General features: G+C 42.1%; 2 protein-coding genes and 1 pseudogene across 2 annotated transcripts in view; all 3 read left to right on the top strand.

Annotated features, from left to right (window-relative positions):
* The window catches only part of GPC3 (glypican 3), a 399,435-nt gene that overhangs the window by 249,456 nt on the left and 131,361 nt on the right, over positions 1-18,618 (top strand). Inside the window, exon 4 of the mRNA XM_032843339.1 lies at positions 11,973-12,106. Coding sequence (XP_032699230.1) covers positions 11,973-12,106 — 134 coding nt within the window. The remainder of the gene's footprint in view (positions 1-11,972; positions 12,107-18,618) is intronic.
* On the top strand, positions 10,648-10,796 carry LOC116858562 (annotated as a pseudogene).
* On the top strand, positions 10,842-11,220 carry LOC116858524 (60S ribosomal protein L10-like). Its single transcript, XM_032843340.1, has one exon. The coding sequence runs from the start codon at positions 10,857-10,859 to the stop codon at positions 11,157-11,159; it is 303 nt and encodes a 100-aa protein (XP_032699231.1). The 5' UTR covers positions 10,842-10,856; the 3' UTR covers positions 11,160-11,220.

Raw genomic sequence — 18,618 nt, 5'->3', positions numbered from 1 at the left:
TTTGGTGCCACTCCCCTGACTCATGCCATTGCTTTTGCAATGTAAACATCTTCACGTTTGCCTGAAGATAAACCATGAATTTCAACAATGTCATTCAACGCTGGGAATACTTCAGCACTCCTCCTGTCTCTCTCCCAATGCTCTCACCTCGGATCTTCTCCAATGATTAGTTGGTGCCGATAGTGGATAAACATAAATAAAACAGCAAATCCAGCTCATGTCTGTAGATTTGTCTGTTTGAAAGGCAAAAACAATTCCACTGAGGTGATATTAAGCCCCAATCTTTATGTTTGCAGCTAAATCTTGAATTTAATGAGTTAGTTTCTTTCATCGCAAGGCGGCATGATTTCCTCTACTGACTGTTTATCTAGTAGACACTCGACAATGTCAACTCTACAGTATTGTTGTTGTTGTTGTTCTTGTTGTTGTTCTTTCAGAAATACCACCAGTTCCTTTTCTGGAAGTTTTTATTTAAATTCCAGTTAGTTAGCATACAGTGTTACATTAGCCTCAGGTGTACAATATAGTGATTCAACACTTCCATACAACACCCAGTGCTCATCATGACATGCCCATCACCTATCTCCCCTATCCCCCTGCCCGCCTTCTGATAACCATCAGTTTGTTCTCTATAGTTAAGAGTCTGTTTCTTGGTTTGTCTCTCTCTCTCTCTTTTTCCCCTTTGTTCATTTGTTTTGTTTCTTAAATTCCACATGAGTGAAATCATATGGTATTTGTCTTTCTCTGACTTATTTCACTAGCGTAATGTTCTCTAGCTCCATCTACATCATTGCAAATGGCAAGATTTTGTTCTTTTTGACGGCTGGGTAATATTCCATTGTATATATATACCACATCTTATTTGTCCATTCATCAGTTTTTGGACACCTGGGCTGTTTCCGTAATTTGGCTATTATAGCTAATGCTACTATAAACATCAGGGTGCATGTATCTCTTTGAATTAGTATTTTTGTATTCTTTGGGTAAATACCTAGAAGGATCATGGGGTAGTTCTATTTTTAAGTTTTTGAGGAACCTCCATACTGTTTTCCAGAATCGCTGTACCAGTTCACATTCCCAGCAATAGTGCGAGAGTGTTCTGCTCTCTGTCATCCTCACCAATACTTGTTCTTTCTTGTTGTTGATTTTAGCCATTGTGGCAGGTGTGAGGTGATACCATTCTTTTGGTTTTTATTTCCTTGATGAAGACTGATACTGAGCATCTTTTCACGTGTCTGTTACCATTTATATGTCTTCTTTGGAAAAATGCCTACATGTGTCTTCTGCCCATTTTTAAATTGGATTATTTGTTTTTTGGTTGTTGAGTTTGATAAGTTCTTTATATATTTTGGATACTAACCCTTTATCAGATATGTCATTTGCAGTTTTCTTTTCCCATGTCTTGATTGTTTCCTTCACCATTCAAAAGCTTTTTATTTTGGTGTAGCCCCAATAGTTTATTTCTGCTTTTGTTTCCCTTGCCTCAGGAGACATATCTAGAAAGAAGTTTCTACTGCCAGTGTCAAAGAGTTTACTGCCTATGTTCTCCTCTAGGATTTTTATGGTTTCAGGTCTTATATTTAGGTCTTTAATCCATTTTGAGTTTATTTTTGTGTATGGTCTAGGAAAGTGGTCCAGTTTCATTTTTTGTATGTAGCTGTCCAGTTTTCCCAATACCATTTGTTGAAGGGACTGTCTTCAACAATATCCCCATTGGATATCCTTTCCGACTCTGCAATGTTCATTAATTTCTCCACTCTTGTGTGTGCTTCCTTAGCTACTATAATACAGTGCCCCACACGATGCTTTAATGGCTTTTCCATTTCTATTCTAAAGAAAAAAAAAACTGTAACAAACAATTTTTGTCTTTTTACATCTGTTTTTAAATATTTAATTCCTTTTCCTTTAAATTCTGAATAATTGATTTCAAGATGACTCTACAGCTTAGGTCACATGATAATACTATTCTGAAATGTTCTGTTGCATCAGACACAGTAAGGTAAGTGATTAGTATTTATACTGCCAAAGGAATGCTAACTTTTTGGCACATTCTTGTTTCTTAATTATGGTTGCAATCTACTGTGGAGGTTCCACCTTTCTGTGATTCAGAGAACTCTTGATGGGTTTTTAACATGCTTATACCTAGGCATTGCAACCAGGGATTAAGTAAGTGCCTAGTCTTCCACTCTCCTTCTTGAAGCCAAGCATCCATTTTTAAATATCAGAAAATTATGTTGTAAATAAATTTTATTATGTTATATGATGACCTATAAGATCTTCCATAATAACAGGCATAGTTAACTTTAAAACTTAGGTGATTTTTCAAAAAGTATTTCTAAATATTACAAATAAGGCTACAGGGTGCATTTACTTCTTTTTTTTAGAGATTTATTTTTTGAGGGAGAGAGCACAAGTGGGAAGGGCAGGGAGATGGAGAGAATCTCAAACAGACTCTGCTATGAGAACGGACCTCAAGGTGGGGCTCCATCTCATGACCCTGAGTTCATGACCTGAGCAGAAACCAAGAGTCTGATGCTTAACTGACTGCACCATCCACACGCCCCAAAGTACATTTACTTCTTATGTTTTCACATAGACACAAAGCTTCTAGATTTCAAAGTAACAATTTATTAAATTAGAATGAGATTATAAAGATTATAGTAGGCATCTCCGAAGTAGTCAGTAAGAGCACTAAGTACTGAGAATAAATTAACCTCTGAAAAGTATGTATTTGTACCCTAAGAAGAAAAAAGAAATGTATTTGTACCCTAAACCAGCTATTTTAGAAACTTTTAGAATGCACAAACACATATCGCAGAGCAACGATTTCATTACACTTTAGGTAGCCTCTAGAAAATTCCTTATATTTTTAAGGGAATAAGAGTAGAAAAGGCAAACAAAGTCTTAGTATTATTGTGGATATAGGTTTGACCTCTAGAACTTCCTGAGAGAGTCTCAGAGAACTACAGTTAGAGGGGCTGAATCCGGGGGAGGTCAAAACTGGAGCTTGGGAGACCAATTAAGAAGATGGTGGGATGATCTCTGTTGGCATTGGCTCTCCAACCTGCATGTGCCTGAGAATCCCCTGGAGAGCTTGCTAAGCCAGATGGCTGGACCCCACTCCCCACTTTCCTGCTTCAGTAGGTTGAAGGGTGGGCCGCGAAATCTGCATTCGTAACAAGTTCCCAGGTAGGATACTGACACTGCTCCTTTGGGGGCCACACTTTGAGAACCACTGCGCTGGGGTCTTACTGCTCATTTCAGAACTCAATCCTAGACTGACTGTATGTGCATCTACATGACTAAGACTCCAAGATGATCTGTACACATATTGAAGTTTGAGCAGCACTATTCTAAGAGACAAGTAATGGTATCCTAGACCTGAGGATGAAGAAAAGCGCCCAGGGTTAAAATTTATTTATAAGAACAGAAAGAAGCACAAACCTAAATGGCTGGACATAGGGAAGTGAGAGAAAGGGAGAAATCAGGTATGCTTTGGTTTCAACTGAGTAGGTAGCTGATTATTCCTTTCCACTGGGACAGGGGACACAAGCAGAAGAGTGCATTTGGACAAGTGGTATTTGAGTTCGGTATTGAATGTTTGGACTACCTGAAGCTCTCTTTTAACTGCCTCTATATTAGTCCTATTGGCCATATGTGATTAAGCAACAGTGGCCGGGGCTCCTGTTCCTGGGAGGGGATTGGTATTACATGAGAAGTGTTAGGCACGCGTGCAGGATTCTATTTTCAACTATGAATCCACTTGTGGCAAATATAAATTAGTAAAATGCAAGTCCCTTCCACAAAAGGATATTGAAAACCTGTCTCCCACCCCCATAGCACCCATCGCCATGCAGGTTAGAGACACCGGGTAATGGCAAAGATTATTTGCCACCCACCAATCAGGAATCGGGGCCCTGAAGAATAGAAGGGGATATTCCAGGTAACCCAGAACAAAGACGAGAGACTGTGGAATGTGCAAACAATGCTGGCAAACTCAATGTGGTTCCCGTTCAGAGTGGGGATCAATCTCATCAAACCCTTTCGCTGCCTTCCAGAAGTCCCCAGTTAAAGAACACCTCCAAGTGTTGCTTAGAGCTAGCGATGTACTTGACCCGCTGAGCCGGGATTCTAACACACAAGGTCGGCTGCAGAAAGTGAGCAGTCCCCACCAACAGAAGGAGTGAGTCGGATTTCTGTCTGGATGGGGCAGACTTGGCACTTCCATCCCCGGCTGTATCTGATCCTCACACAGCTGCGAGGCATGGCAGGCAGTGTTTGTATTCCATTTTGCAGAGCTGAGTTTGAAGGAAATTAAAGGACTTGTGCAGAGTCACCGAAACAGGAAGAGAGGGGGACTAGAACCCAGGTCTTCTGACTCCAAATCGTGTGCTCTTTTCACCAGACTAGAATGCTAAGTTCCACTGAACAGCAGACTGAGCTGCAGGACGAGTTACCCTTTTTTGGATTCCAGTTTATTTAAAGAGATGACTTGAGGAATGCCTGGGTGGCTCAGTCGGTTAGGCATCCACCTTCGGCTCGGGTCATGATCCCAGGGTCCTGGGATCGAGCCCTGCATTGGGCTCTTTGCTTAGTGGGGAGCCTGCTTCTCCTTTTACCTGCTGCTCCCCCTGCTTATGCTCTCACTCTCTCTCTGACCAATAAGTAAATAAATAAAATCTTAAAAAAAAATAAAGACACGACTCACATAGAAGGTTCACACAGTGACACCTGACTTCCTAAAATAGCACGATTCATAATGCATTACAGTTTATTAGCAACTTTCATTTTAATGGTCAAGCAATTAATTATGAGTCACAGCAAAACGTCTGTGGCAGAAAAAAGAAAAAAAACATTGTCACCAGGTCTGTTCATTATCCTCCGTGCTCTATATCCAGATCAATCAATAGTTAATTAATAATGATGTGCTTCCTGAAGAACAAGGTTATAAATTAATGTAATGCTCGTATGCATATTTTTTGTAGGAAAAATGAGTGGAAAATGCCTGCCATGCCCATCTCATTGTAAGAAAGTGTATGTAATGATTACAAGCATATAATAAGAATGGTTTGCCCAGCCAAATGTTTGTTCATTTCTGTTAATCAGTATTCATTTGAGCTACTTTCATGCAGTTTGTGGAAGCAGTGCAATCAGTTGAGTAGTGTGGCAGATTTAAATCAGTAATAAAAGCCCTGGGGAAATTAACAAGACAAAACATTAACCACAGACTAAACATTAACATATATTAGCATTTTTATTATACCTGTAGAATTGTTAAATGGGCATGGTTACTACTATTAAAAAGTTTATGTTGTATATCACATAATTTCAATGTATATTTTGTTTTAAAACTTTTAAGATTTAATTAAATGAAATTGAACAACAGCGTAATAGACAATTCAACAGAATGAACTGAAGTTCATTATTTTATTTCAGCTGGAAACCTACGGAATTCCCATCCCACCCTATCCCCAAGCCCGCCAAGGTATCCTAAAACAAATGCCACAGGTCGTACTCCTCCAGAGTGGACCACAGGATCAGAGTTGGTATTTAAACGGCATAACCATAGAGGGAGTTTTTATGTTTAATTCTGCGGAGTTCTGAAGAATCCACTGACAACCCAAAACTAAATTTACACCAGTTATTTAGCAACAGTTCTCTCAGCAAAGCCCTCTTTGGGGCCACAGTAATCATCTGGATTCCAGCAGAAAGGTTATTCCATAATTAAATAAAACTGCGGAGATCTTCTAGAGCCCCTGAGGTCCCAGGCGACCTGGAGAACAGCTCCTGAGAGGGAAGGAGTGAGACAGCCACCACCTTCCTCAAAGGCTGTCAAACTTCCCAGGGCAGTAGGGTTTGTCTGTGGCTCCCCCACAGACTTACGAACGGGAACTTCTCTCTTTCTGTTTCTGTTTCTCCCTCCCCTTCTTCCTCCTATTATGAGCCATGTAAGACAGACACACACACCCAGAGAAGGAAAATGTAGGTGTGCCTGTTTGGCTCAGTCAGTAGAACATGCAACCCTTGATCTTAGGATTGTGAGTTCAAGCCCCGTATTGGGCATGGAGTTTACATCCTTAAAATAAAAGAAAAAAGATGTAAAGTCTTTCCTTCATCTGTTTTTTTTTTTTTTTAATCTGGTTCTTAAACATTGAACACAGAATCGACCTGTAGGCTTAGTTAAGAACAGGAGAGTCAGAGACGCTATTTAATGTATTTGCAGCCCTTCCCCATTTTCTCGTCTTTTTGGCTATGAGAGCTAAAGGCCTGAACCTGTTGTATTTCTGTAGCCCTAGGGTCAACCAGGAATCTCCACTGAGGGGAAACTATAAAGAATATAGTTGGGCCAGACATCAGACTAGACCTGGGTTAAATCGTAATAATTACAGATTTTGTAGCCAGTCCAAGAATCTGACTCAAGCAGTCAGTCAGAGTCCCAGGACAGCCCACAGGAAGCAAGCTGCAGGGGGGACGCACCTGGGAACCACCTCTCCCACAGACCCAAACATCCGGGGCTTTAGGGTGATTACTAATCCTCTCTTACCTGGCAGGCCAAAGAGTTTAAGTCACTCCACTAGAAATACTGTGGTTAAAATTGGATGTCCGTTTTTGGCTTATCTTTAATAACTAGTCCTTCTTTAAATGATTTTTTTAATCCTTCGTAATCATTACTCTTCTCCAGTTATGGATGGGATGGCCACAGGACTACAAAGCCAGGTCCTGGGAAGCCTCCAGAGTCTATCCTCTTGACAGAAATCTATGGCATAGGGAGGAAAAACCAAAAACAAAAGCTTGGGGCCCCTCGCTGGCTCATTCAGTGAAGCGGGTGATTTTTGATCTCAGGGTTGTGAGTTAGGGCCCCATATTATATGCAGAGATTATTTAAAAATAAAATCTTAGAAAAATAAACTTAAGTTTTGGTAGGCAGATCTAGGTTCAAGTCCTAACTCTGCCATTTACTACAATTAATGGTTTGCTTCAGTTCCTTAAACATTGTGAGCCTCAGTTTCCTTATCTGTAAAATGGGGTCAAAAATACAAGGTCCGTATGCCTCAGAGAGTTGTAGAATTCACCATCAAGAACAGAGAATAGGGGCGCCTGTGTGGCTCAGATGGCAGGGTGTCTGCCTTCAGCTTCAGTCATGATCCCAGGGTCCTGGGATGGAGCCCCACATCGGGCTCCCTGCTCAGCAGGAAGCCTGCTTCTCCCTCACCCACTCCCCCTTTTAGTGTTCCCTCTCTCGCTGTCTCTCTCTCTCTGTCAAATAAATAGATAAAATCTTCTAAAAAGAACAGAGTGGATGGAGGAATTATTAGTAAGGCAGGAGGCTGGAGTCAGGTATTATGTTACAAATGGGAAGTATTGGTATTGTTGAGAAACTCACAATGTAGACTTTCTCTGCTGAGTCAGTCAGAGGGAGAGATCAAGTGTGAGGGTATTTTTTTGTCACCAGAGGGTTTCCAGAACCAACAGCAAATGGGCCCTGAGCATCAGTATAGTTACATTTTAACCAGTGGGGTATCTGCATTTCTCGACACATCAGTTACACGGTACCTGTGTTCATTGCATCAAACCAAATGCTTTGCAGGGTTTCAAACTCTTTGGTAACATATTCTACTTAAAAAATAATTTTCAGGGGCACCTGGGTGGCTCAGTCGATCGAGCATCCAGCCCTTGATTTTAGCTCAGATCATGATCTCAGGGTCATAGGATCAAGCCCGGAGTTGGGCTCCACGGTCAGCTCGGAGTCTGCTTGTCCCCTTCCCTATGCTCCTCTCCCCGCTCTCTCTCTCTCTCTCTCTCTCAAATAAATAAAACCTTTATTTAAAGAAAGTCATTTTCAGGCACCTGGGTGGCTCAGTGGATTAATGCCTCTGCCTTCGGCTCAGGTCATGATCCCGGGGTCCTGGGATCAAGCCCCACTTCAGGTTCTCTGCTCAACAGGGAGCCTGCTTCCCCCTCTCTCTCTGCCTGCCTCTCTGCCTACTTGCGATCTCTGTCAAATAAATAAATAAAATCTTTATTTAAAAAAAAGAAAGTCATTTTCACCTTTTTTTTTCCAGAGGAGTTCAGAATCAAATATGACACTTTTCATATCATATCTTCCTTTTTTGCATGAGACCCAAGTGACAGGTGGAAGGTAGCTGTGGGACCAGGTCAAAAGGAAGTCTTATTATTCTCCTCATGCATGTACAAAGCCAGTGCTCTGGACCTTGCTTAGAAAAGAATGGTCCTAGTGTTGCCAGGATGACCTTCTGGCCATAAATATGGTCAGGAGCCCTGCCTTCTTTTTTTTTTCAAGATTTATTTATTTATTTGAGAGAGAGAAAGCACGCAGTAGGGAGGTGCAGAAGGAGAGAGAGAGAGAATGTCAAGCAAACTCCACTGCTGAGCACAGAGCCTGATGCAGGGCTCGATCCCATGACCCTGAGATTGTGACCTGAGCCGAAACCAAAAGTCAGGTGCCCAACCGACCACATCCTCCCTCCCCCCTGACCCCCCGGGTGCCCCAAGTCCCTATTTCAAGTCTTGTAACACCTCAGGGGACTGTTACTCTCCTACCATAGATTCTGGCGCATGAATAAACGGCACCCTTATGAATCACCGTTCTTGGAAAACGAAAGGATTTTCTATTCCGGGTCTATCAGTAGAGACATTCACCCACCTAATTAATCCAGTCTCACTAACTGAAGTTCAAGATAGCGGCACCCTTAACCAGGTGTATTAGTCCGTGGAAGGAAATTGGATTGCACTTGTTATTTAAGAGCCCCAGACTCCTGGGCAGGACACGTAGTTCTAAAATGCTGCTCAAAATACTCGTGGTTCTTTAGCAAGTGCAGCCATAGATGGAGACCCAGGTCTCCAGGCAGTGCCTCATGTCACCTGAGTGTGAAATTTGCAAAGAAATTTTGATCAAAGGCCCTCTTTCATGTGAATACTGTGTCTCTTTGTAAATTCTGTTTTCTTTTTGTGGCCACCCCTCAAAATGAGCTTGTAATATTCACCTACAGCTCACACAGTGTGGAGGTGGAAGATGTGGACAGAAGAGCCCAAAGGCTCGAGGGGAGGGGGGTGTCTACAATTGACAAATGCTTTGTATATGAGAAGAATTTGCTTTGTGGTAGATTTGTGGAAGAAAATACAGCCCGTCTGTTTAGATGTGGCAGATTTCAGGTTGTGGGGGGGAGGCATTGGCAGGACACCATTGTTTGCCCCTGACCCCACCCGGAGCCTTGGGGAGTCTGACTGATAGTGCCACATTGGGTGGCTTGGGAAGAAAGGTCACACTGGCTACATTCTCGTTTGTTCTTAACCTTCCTGCTTTTGCCTCAGCTGCATCCCCTTTCCAGTGGGTGGTTCCATGAGTGTTTGCCGGCCATGTGATAAGTAAACATGTGTGTGTCTATGAACATAATTTTAGGATGCACGGTCTGCCCTCAGTTATTCGTACCTGCCTTGCAAACTTTGGAAGTGACTGGAACCGAGCTCCCCAGTCCAGCCAGGCAGCCCCCTTACCTAAAGCACCATCAATCCAGGTAAACTCAGAGAATACAGATTTCTATATAAATCAATTTTTTTATTAGGAAGGAAAATTCTTTTTTGTTTGTTTGTTTGTTTGTTTTTCCCCAGTGGAGGTGAGGCCTCTACTGACTTTAGATTCTTCTTTTCTAATTCAAGAATTGATTTATATAGAAAACTTTCCAAAGCTATACAAACCAAATGCCACTTTTGCTTTTAGAAAGACATAGGTAGCTTCGTAAATGTCATCTGGGCCATCTTGAGAAATCCCGGAAACGGATGACCACACGCAGCCCGGGACCGCAGGCATGCCAGACCTGATACTAGGAGTTCCCTTCAATTCATTTTGATTAATTTGTCTTTACTGAGTCCCTAACAGCATGCAAAATTCAGTCTGATTTCCATGGAGGTACAGAAGATATAACCAAAGGTACCAAAGATATAACCTGTCTTCACTGGGTATTTCTAATATTTTTCTTTTTCTTTATTTTTTTAAAGATTTTATTTATTTATTTGACAGACAGAGATCACAAGTAGGCAGAGAGGCAGACAGAGAGAGAGAGGGGGAAGCAGACTCCCTGCCAAGCAGAGAGCCTGACTCGGGGCTCGATCCCAGGACCCTGAGATCATGACCTGAGCCGAAGGCAGAGGTTTTAACCCACTGAGCCACCCAGGCACCCTCTAATATTTTTCTTAATGTATACAATCTATATATTCACCTTGGCTATGTTGGCTGTGTTTTTGAGGACTGGAAGTTCCTTTAAAAAAGAGAGTATAAGCAAATGGTGATTAAGCATTGTCTTCTAGGGAGGTGATATTGTGTAAGCTTTGAAGTCAGACAGTGAATCAACGGTGTATTTGCCACAGGCAACCCTTAACCTCCTCTAACCTCAGTTTCTTCACCTCTAAAATGGGGATGATAACATTTAGCTTAGTGTCTGGCATAAGGGAGACGTGTTAATACATCTTTATGTAGAAGTTCATTTTAGGCTTGTGTCTGAAAGCTCAAAAATAGAAATCTACAAATAATTGAACCAAATCACTTAGAATTGAAATAAGAAAGCTGATGCCATCTTTTAATCATTGCCATATGAGTGTTAAGAGAACTAAGCTTTAGAGGGAGGCATCCAGCAACTACTTTCGAAAGAGCAAGTGAGTGGATAGAGAAAGGAAGGAAGGGGGGGCCCAGTGTGCCATGGCTGCAAACAGTAGCCTTCTCGATAGTGGATGCAGTCTGTTGATTGTATGGGTTGCCATAAGGGACCTTGGAGACAGCCCTTTTGGTGGATGCTGGGGTCTGACCTCATGGCTATCTCCAATTTAGGCTGCAGACAGGTATGTGGGGTGCCTTTGGAAGGTCCCGGGGCACAGTAGCCAGGGTCCACATTGGCCAAGTCATCCTGTTCATCCGTACCAAGCTGCAGAACAAGGAGCATGTGATTGAGGCCCTACGCAGGGCCAAGTTCAAGTTCCCTGGCTGCCAGAAGATCCACATCTCCAAGAAGTGGGGCTTTACTAAGTTCAATGCGGATGAATGTGAAGACATGGTGGCTGAAAAGCGGCTTATCCCAGATGGCTGTGGGGTCAAATACATCCCTAACTGTGGTCCCTTGGACAAATGGAGGCCTCTGCACTCATGAGAACCTTGGCACTATCCCTTCCCGTCATATTCATGCCCACCAATAAATCCAACTTCCTGTCCAAAAAAAAAAAAAAAAAAAAAAAAAGAGAGAGAGAGGAAGGAAGGAAGGAACAAAAGAGGAAGGATGGGCGGAGGGAAGGGAAGAGCGAGGGAGGAGAGAAGGTAGGCTTTCTTGAGCACCTGTGTTCTTTAGTACTCTCAGTCCTGGTCTCATTCAATGATATGGGATTCACAGCTGATGACACTGGCTATGGAGTAGTTGGCTTGCCTTCTTCCTTCCTTTGGGCGTTTTTACGAAGTCAGATGAGCCATTACACTGACATTTTTCAGAATACGCAACCCTGGGTCTTCGAACCAAACTCCCTGCATGGGAGGCTGCTCTGTTAACAGGCTACTCTACACATCTCTCACCCCTCTTCATCTCCCGCTCCGGTACTTTCAACTTTGTAATTCCTATTTGTGAACTTCTACATTCTTATAAATACTAAGGGCCGTGGACAGGTATCGGTAGCCTAAGTCTTGTATAGAAAGTCCTCTCAAATGTGCAGTTCACTATAAAGAAAAAGCATTTTTCATCTTAGGAAATCTTTGAATAGGCTGGGCTCAAAGTCTCCACTGCCATAGTCTTCAGCCTGCTTTTCCACAGATGGCTCTTTGCCCGAAAAGCGTAGCACCTTTTTTGGACTCCAGTAATAGCTTCGTTCTGCTCTTTAAAAAGAAATTGGGGAAGAAATTGAAGTGCATTTCAGAATTTGTTTCTACTATCATATCTGTGAAAGTATCATATAATTATATTGCATTTCTTTTTCAGATTGGCAAGTTATGTGCCCATTCTCAACAACGCCAGTATAGATCTGCTTATTATCCTGAAGATCTGTTTATTGACAAGAAGGTATTAAAAGTTGCTCATGTAGAACATGAAGAAACCTTATCCAGCCGAAGGAGGTAAGAGGGTTCTTTTTTTTTTTTTCCTTCTGTTTCATCATACAATTAACAATTGTGTTGTAAGGTGAAAAACTTTTGGAGTGAAGCTTCTTTTTTTTTTTTTAAGATTTTATTTATTTATTTGACAGACAGAAATCACAAGTAGGCAGAAAGGCAGGCATAGAGAGAGGGGGAGGCAGTCTCCCTGCCTAGCAGAGAGCCCAATGCAGGGCTCGATCCCAGGACCCTGGGATCATGACCTGAGCCGAAGGCAGAGGCTTTAACCCACTGAGCCACCCAGGTGCCCCATGGAGTGAAGCTTCTTAAATACACATTATTTTGTTCTTTTGAGTAGAGTTTAATTAATTAATTCTACCATTTGTAAATGCTAAGGAAAAAAGATATCACATTATATCTAAGCCATATTTAAATGTAAAGTTACCCTATGTAAATATCCAGCACAGCACTCCCTGAACAGGGAGTCCGATGTGGGGCTTGATCCCAGGTCCCTGGGATCATGACCTGAGCCAAAGGCAGCCGCTTAACGACTGAGCCACCCAGGTGCCCCCAAGATATTTGTTGATTAAACAAAACGTTTTCTGCTTATAATCTGGCCTCACAATTTTATGGCTTCGCTTGTGGTTTTCTCATTATTACCAGTGAGTCAAGGTCAAGTTCACCAGAGAGAAACTGGCAAGACATACTCATGTGCATAAACATACCACACATTCTATACACTCTTGTCAGTATACAAAATGAAGGATACAGTTTCTGTTTCTTAAGACAGCAGTCAAGGGACTAAATCAAAGTTTGTTTCTGATTCTCTTCTTTCCTCCTCCCCTCATCCAGATGACCTCTTTCCCTGTTCTAGCTTCATGGTTACAAATAAGGGGTGGACATTGGATGGGAATCCCAACACAAGTCTAGGAGAGGTGCCTTCCCAAAAGGACTGCACATGTCCCCAAGCCTGCCACTGGCTCAAAGAATAGCCAGACGTGAGCTCTGCTTCCTGATGACTTTGAGGGACTTGGGAGAGACTGGCCTTCAGATGGGAAATTAAGAGATGAAATCAGCAACATCTCAAATGTAGGCTAAATGAAGCCATTCATATCCATTTACTACAGAAGGTTTTTAAAGTGATAACTCTTAGTCATATATGAGCCAGTTTGGAGTGAGAGAAGGCAGTAAGGCTGCATGAGAGATAGTCCTCTAAAGAAGCATTTCAGGAAGTCCCATGTTCTCTTTTGTTGACTTCCAACCAAATGGATGTCTAATTTCCCTGTAGCAACAGTTTTAAAGTGTGACTCAGAGACCCAGGAAGTCACAGAAACTCTTTCCAGGGAGTTTGAGATGCTCCTTTTGCTAACTAATCCATGTGAACCTGGGTTTTGTTTATATACTTTAACCAAAACAACACATTGCAGCAGATTGAATGCAGAAGCCAATGGGAAAATTCAGCTGTCTCCTATTAAGCCAGGCTAAACATATTTTATAAAAAGGCAAAACCAGTATCAGTTTCTCCCTATTTTTTTTCATAAAAATAGTACTTATGTTAATACATAATGGCTCATTGCTAGTTTAAAATGAATAAATAAATAAATAAATAAATAAATAAATAAATATTTCCCCCCTGAGTTTCACTTTCTGAAGCAGTAAATATCTAAAAATATATGTCGTACCAACAAAAGCTCTTTGGGGCCCTCCATCATTTTTAGGAGTATAGAGGAGTTGTATTCATTATCCAGTGCTACATAACAAATTTCCCCAAAACGTAGTGATTTAGAGCAACTAACATTTATTATCACAGTTTCTGTCAGGAATTCAAGCACAGCTTGACTGGGTGGTTGTCAGTTTGGTCAGTTTCTGGGGCTGCAGTCATAGGAAGTGCAGATCTACTTTCCAAGTGGCTCACTTAGCAAGCTAGTGCTGGTTGTTAAAAGGAGGCCTCAGTCCCTCACCGCATGAACCTCGTGAGTGTCCCCGCAACATGGCTGCTGGCTTCCCCAGAATACAAGATCCATGGAAGAGCAAGGAGCAAGCTGTGATGTCTTTTCCGACCTAGTTTGGGAAGTGATGTACTGTCAATTCTAGTATCTGTTTGTTAGAAGTGAGTTCCCAGTTCTAGTCCACACTCCAGGGGAGGGAAATTAAACTCCACCTCTTGAAGGAAGGAGTATCAAAGAATTTGTGGACAAATTTATAAACCACCACAGGGGTCCTGGCACCGAAATATTTGAGAACCATTTCCCTATAGCATAGGGGAATTTTAGGAAGTTTTTGTCATTCTGGGAAGGCAAAATTTGGTCATTTCTCTAAACCTTCTTTAACCTTTGACTTTCCTTTGACAACCTTTTCTGTTGTTCTCAATTGCTTTCGCACTTTGCCCAGACCACCTGAGAAATTAACCTCAGTCATTGATCTTTAACTAGGGGAAACTCCTTGCGTATTGTACTGAAGTGAATAAATTATATTTATATTGTATTATTACAATATATATCATATTACATATCAATATCACAATAATTAATGAAGAATCAATATCTTATACAATTATTGTTATTAATTTATGATTATTTTATATAATTATATAATTTATAATTATATTCTTTATAAATAACCTACAAAATAAAATATAATATAAATGTATCATATGATATTATACTACATAATTATTCATTTAAAATTAATAAGAGGGCATCTGGCTGGCTCAGTCAGCGGAGCATGTAATTCTTGATCTTGGGATTGTAAGTTTGAACCCCACATTGGGTATAGAGATTACTTAAAAATAAAATCTTAAAAAAAATTTTTAAATAAAATTAACAGATGGAATGTTTAAATTATAAATTACATTTATATGTTATAAATGTAATATATTTGTATAACATTATACAGTAATATGTATTTTTATATATATTGCTTTATTCAACTCAGCAGGCATTTAGGAAATACCTGTCATGGGCCAGAATGTGTACTGGGCATCAAAACTCAAGACAGAGGCTCAACTCTCCAAAGCAGTCTAACGTGGAAATAGACTTAAATGCAAATACTTTCAAAATAGTTTTATAAGTGCAAAGGAGTGTCCAGAGTCTATCCCTAGAGGCAGCCTACAGGAAAAGTGAGAGCTTCTGCCCAGGGAGATATAGTGGGCCTCCCTGGAAGAAGCGGTATATGAATTAGTCACAGCATCACATGTAAAGCTTGTTCAAATGAAACACACCGGCCCAGTCCCATTTTGAGACAACCCTGCCAACCTACACACATTTATGAGCAAGTAGGAGGCGCTACTTGATCAAGGGCCTGCTGCCATGGCTTCTGTCTGGGGCTCTGTGGGACCCATTCCCTACTGTCCTACTGGGGAGGGCTCTATGGGGTTGATTCCTCCACAGAAAAATGAAATTGATGAAGGGGTTCTTGGCCAGGCACCCAGATTTGGCACTTTGTTTGGATCACTTTCTGAACTTGTTGCTAAGCCCAAAAGAAAAGAAAAGATAGTACGAAAAACTACATAGCTTGCAGGCTTGATTAAGTGGTGGCCGGGCAAGGCTCGTTTTGAGTGTTGGAAACACATCCTGTCCTGTGGTGCTTCTCATCTCTTGCATCTCTTGCAAACTAGAGCCTTAGAGTCTGAGTCAAAACAACAGGAGAGTGTCTGATTTCCTCTAACTGCCTCTAGTAGGCATTGTAAACCCTCTTAGGGAGAGGGGAGACTCAGGGATTAAGAACATCTCTTGCCCATGCCCTGGCCCCCCGCAATCTGGTGTTATTAGGAAGGCTTGGTTTGATGGAGGGTTAGTACCTCTATAAATTTCTCGGTATGTTCTGCACAGCCTTTCACATTGTCCAGAAAAATCTATGTGCCTCCGACACCCCTCACACCCATGCCCAAGCTCCATCCTCCTCGGGTAAAAATATGATAATTGCAAAGGAACCCTATTGTAGCTTTCCCTCCCTGGAGGTTGGGAGCAAGCTGTCTGAATCTGATTATGAGTTGAAAAGCTCTTTCCTTATTAAAATAACAACACACAAAGAAATGCAGGATTCCTTTGGTAGCATTCAGAAGTCATCTGTTTGTTTTGTCTGCCCCCAACTGGGTAGTTTGCAACACACAACTAATCTTAGAAATAGCTTAGTTCAATTTAAAGGCGATTTAATACTCAACCGGTGGCCTGCCTATGGGATTCAGTGTTCCGTTAAGGTAGAAATATTGAAAATATCTGTCATCGGATTTAAAACAGGGTAGGACAAGATGCACAAGTAAGCAGCTAGGATAGAAGCAATGTGATTTCTGTAACCCTTGCCAGCCCTGGTATCTTCAGGTCTTCTCCCTCTCCCTCCTGTGGCCTCCTGAATGTCTCCTTCACCCCTTCCCATATGATGCCGTTTACCTTGTCATTCGCGCATCCCCCTGAAGTTTGGTGGAGTGTGTGTGCGCTGTCTGTCCTTTCTCCAAGCGCCCCATCTCAGTGGAATAGTCCATCCTGGCCCACCAGCTAGTGTTGTGAGAAAGGGGCACAGTCCCTCCAGCCCGGTGAAACTACATCTGTGTAACCCACCCTTCCCCTTCCTGCACTGCCTCTCCTCCCCTCCCCCTCTGACTTGGTCTAAAGGGGCAATGGATTGGGTGGCCCTAGTAAATGACCTAGAAAGAAAAGAACAAAAGCCAATCTCAGCTCCCTGGTCCCAAATCAATGCTCACTCCCACTCCCTGTCAGACCGCTGCTCTGGTCTGGCTAGGCAGCTTTGTAAGCTCAGTGGTGCTTTCCACCCTCTGAACAAAACAACAAAGTATGTCCCGAGTGAATCAACGAGTTTCGGGTCTGGTACAAGTCATTCTGCCCTAAATAGGACTCTACTTCTTTCACCATTTGTCAACACCATCTATATGCTAAGCATTGTGTACGGATTAGGCTGTGATGAATAGGAGGGCCTCCAAGCCTGGTTAGGGGGAGACACACACAAATAAATAATTTTCAAATGCCAAGGGCAAGTGTCCTTGCAGAGCTGTGTCCGAAACGGTGGCGGCTCCATGGGCTGGGGAAGGTAGCCATTCTCCTGCAAAAGTCAAGAAAGGCTTCTTGGAGAAGGTAAACTCTGGAGCCTGGCCTTGGTGGAAGATGAGAAACTCAACAGATGGTCAAGGGATGAGAGGGTGTTCCAGGCAAAGGGAACTGCATGAGAAAAAAGTACAGGCTAATCTCTGGAATGGCAGAAAATTTGAGTTTGGGGTCAGATGGTGCAAATTTCTCTAGTGCTGAATTAAACCTGCTCCTGCATCATTCCCATTATAACTATTTTAGCTTATTCGCTTTTCTGAGTTTTCCATTATTTTTTTTTTTAACTAATGAGCTCCTGTTACTTTATATTAAGAAAAAAAAGAACCTTAATGATAAAGGAGAAAAGTTCAGGATCTGCAGTTGGGGATGAAAGGCTGTTTTTACTTGTGGTGCTTTCCAATTAGTGCCGCTTTGATGCTTGCCCAAGCAAATCACTGCGAGAAAGCCAAGGGAATCCCCTCCCCCACCACCCGGGAAGGGGACGCTCCTCTTGAGGACGGTGGGAGCCCTCCAGGGGAGATCACGTGCACCCAGCCTCAATATTTCAAAATGGCTCGTGCATGCAAAGGGGCCCTGTCCTTTAGTTCCACATTTAACACATTGAATAGAAAGCTCTATGAAGAGACTATTTTTTTTTTCCTGAGCCTACTGCAAGCAAGCATTGGGTTTGACCTAAGTGAGAGCCCTAGGCTCCACTATTTACATGCCAAGTGGTGTGTTTGGCATACACGTGTTAGAATAAACTGGAATTGGAATCAAAGAACATTCCCTTCAATCAAATTGTTTTTCCCATCCCAGGCAACTAATTGTCCGAAAGTTCTATTTTTTTTTTCGTTCTTCTTCTTTTTTTTTTTTTTTTGCCTAGAGACAATTCCGTTGAGCAGACTGCCTTAGTGCATGGGTGGAGGTTCTTTTGTTGTCTGTCATGGGCTACTAGCACAAAGAGAAGAAATCTGGCCTGAGTCCTATGTGGGTAATTAATATGTCACCTAATTTCGTTTCAGATATCTTTCTTTAAAGAGAGAAATGGAAATATTCACCTTGCCTCCTTTTGAGATTATAAGCAGAGGGATAGGAGGCCTTATTTAAGGAAAGATAATAAAAGCGAAAGACCCTCCTTTCCTAGAAGGAGTTTAGGAGGAGGGACAAAGAAGAGGGGAAATGAGAGAGGCCCACTAAACTCGGTAGGAGGTAAACTGCTCCTGTCACACTCTGTTGCTCTCCGCCTGTGGTGTCAGAGGACACTATCACCTGTTGTCGCTCTCTTTTGAAAAGCTCATTAGCTCTCCAACAGTTTTGAAAGGCTTTCTTCTAGCCTGCAGAATAGTGTGTCTGGATTTATTTTCAAAAAATCCAACTTTCTCTTGGGAGACCAAGGGCTAGTTTCCCTCCCACCGTGTACGGAAGGTTCCGAGGGAAGGAATGGCTGGTCCTGTAGTGTCAGTTTGTGGATGGTCTCACCCCTGGAGGCCCCGAGAG

This window comes from Lontra canadensis, unplaced genomic scaffold (genome assembly GCF_010015895.1).
Source record: "Lontra canadensis isolate GAN:19392208 unplaced genomic scaffold, GSC_riverotter_1.0 scaffold138, whole genome shotgun sequence".
NCBI lineage: Eukaryota > Metazoa > Chordata > Mammalia > Carnivora > Mustelidae > Lontra > Lontra canadensis.
This window is presented reverse-complemented; position numbering and strand designations above follow the sequence as displayed.

Excerpts from the sequence above, each read along its gene's own strand:
- LOC116858524 (XM_032843340.1), top strand. The coding sequence starts at position 10,857 with ATGTGGGGTGCCTTTGGAAGGTCCCGGGGCACAGTAGCCAGGGTCCAC.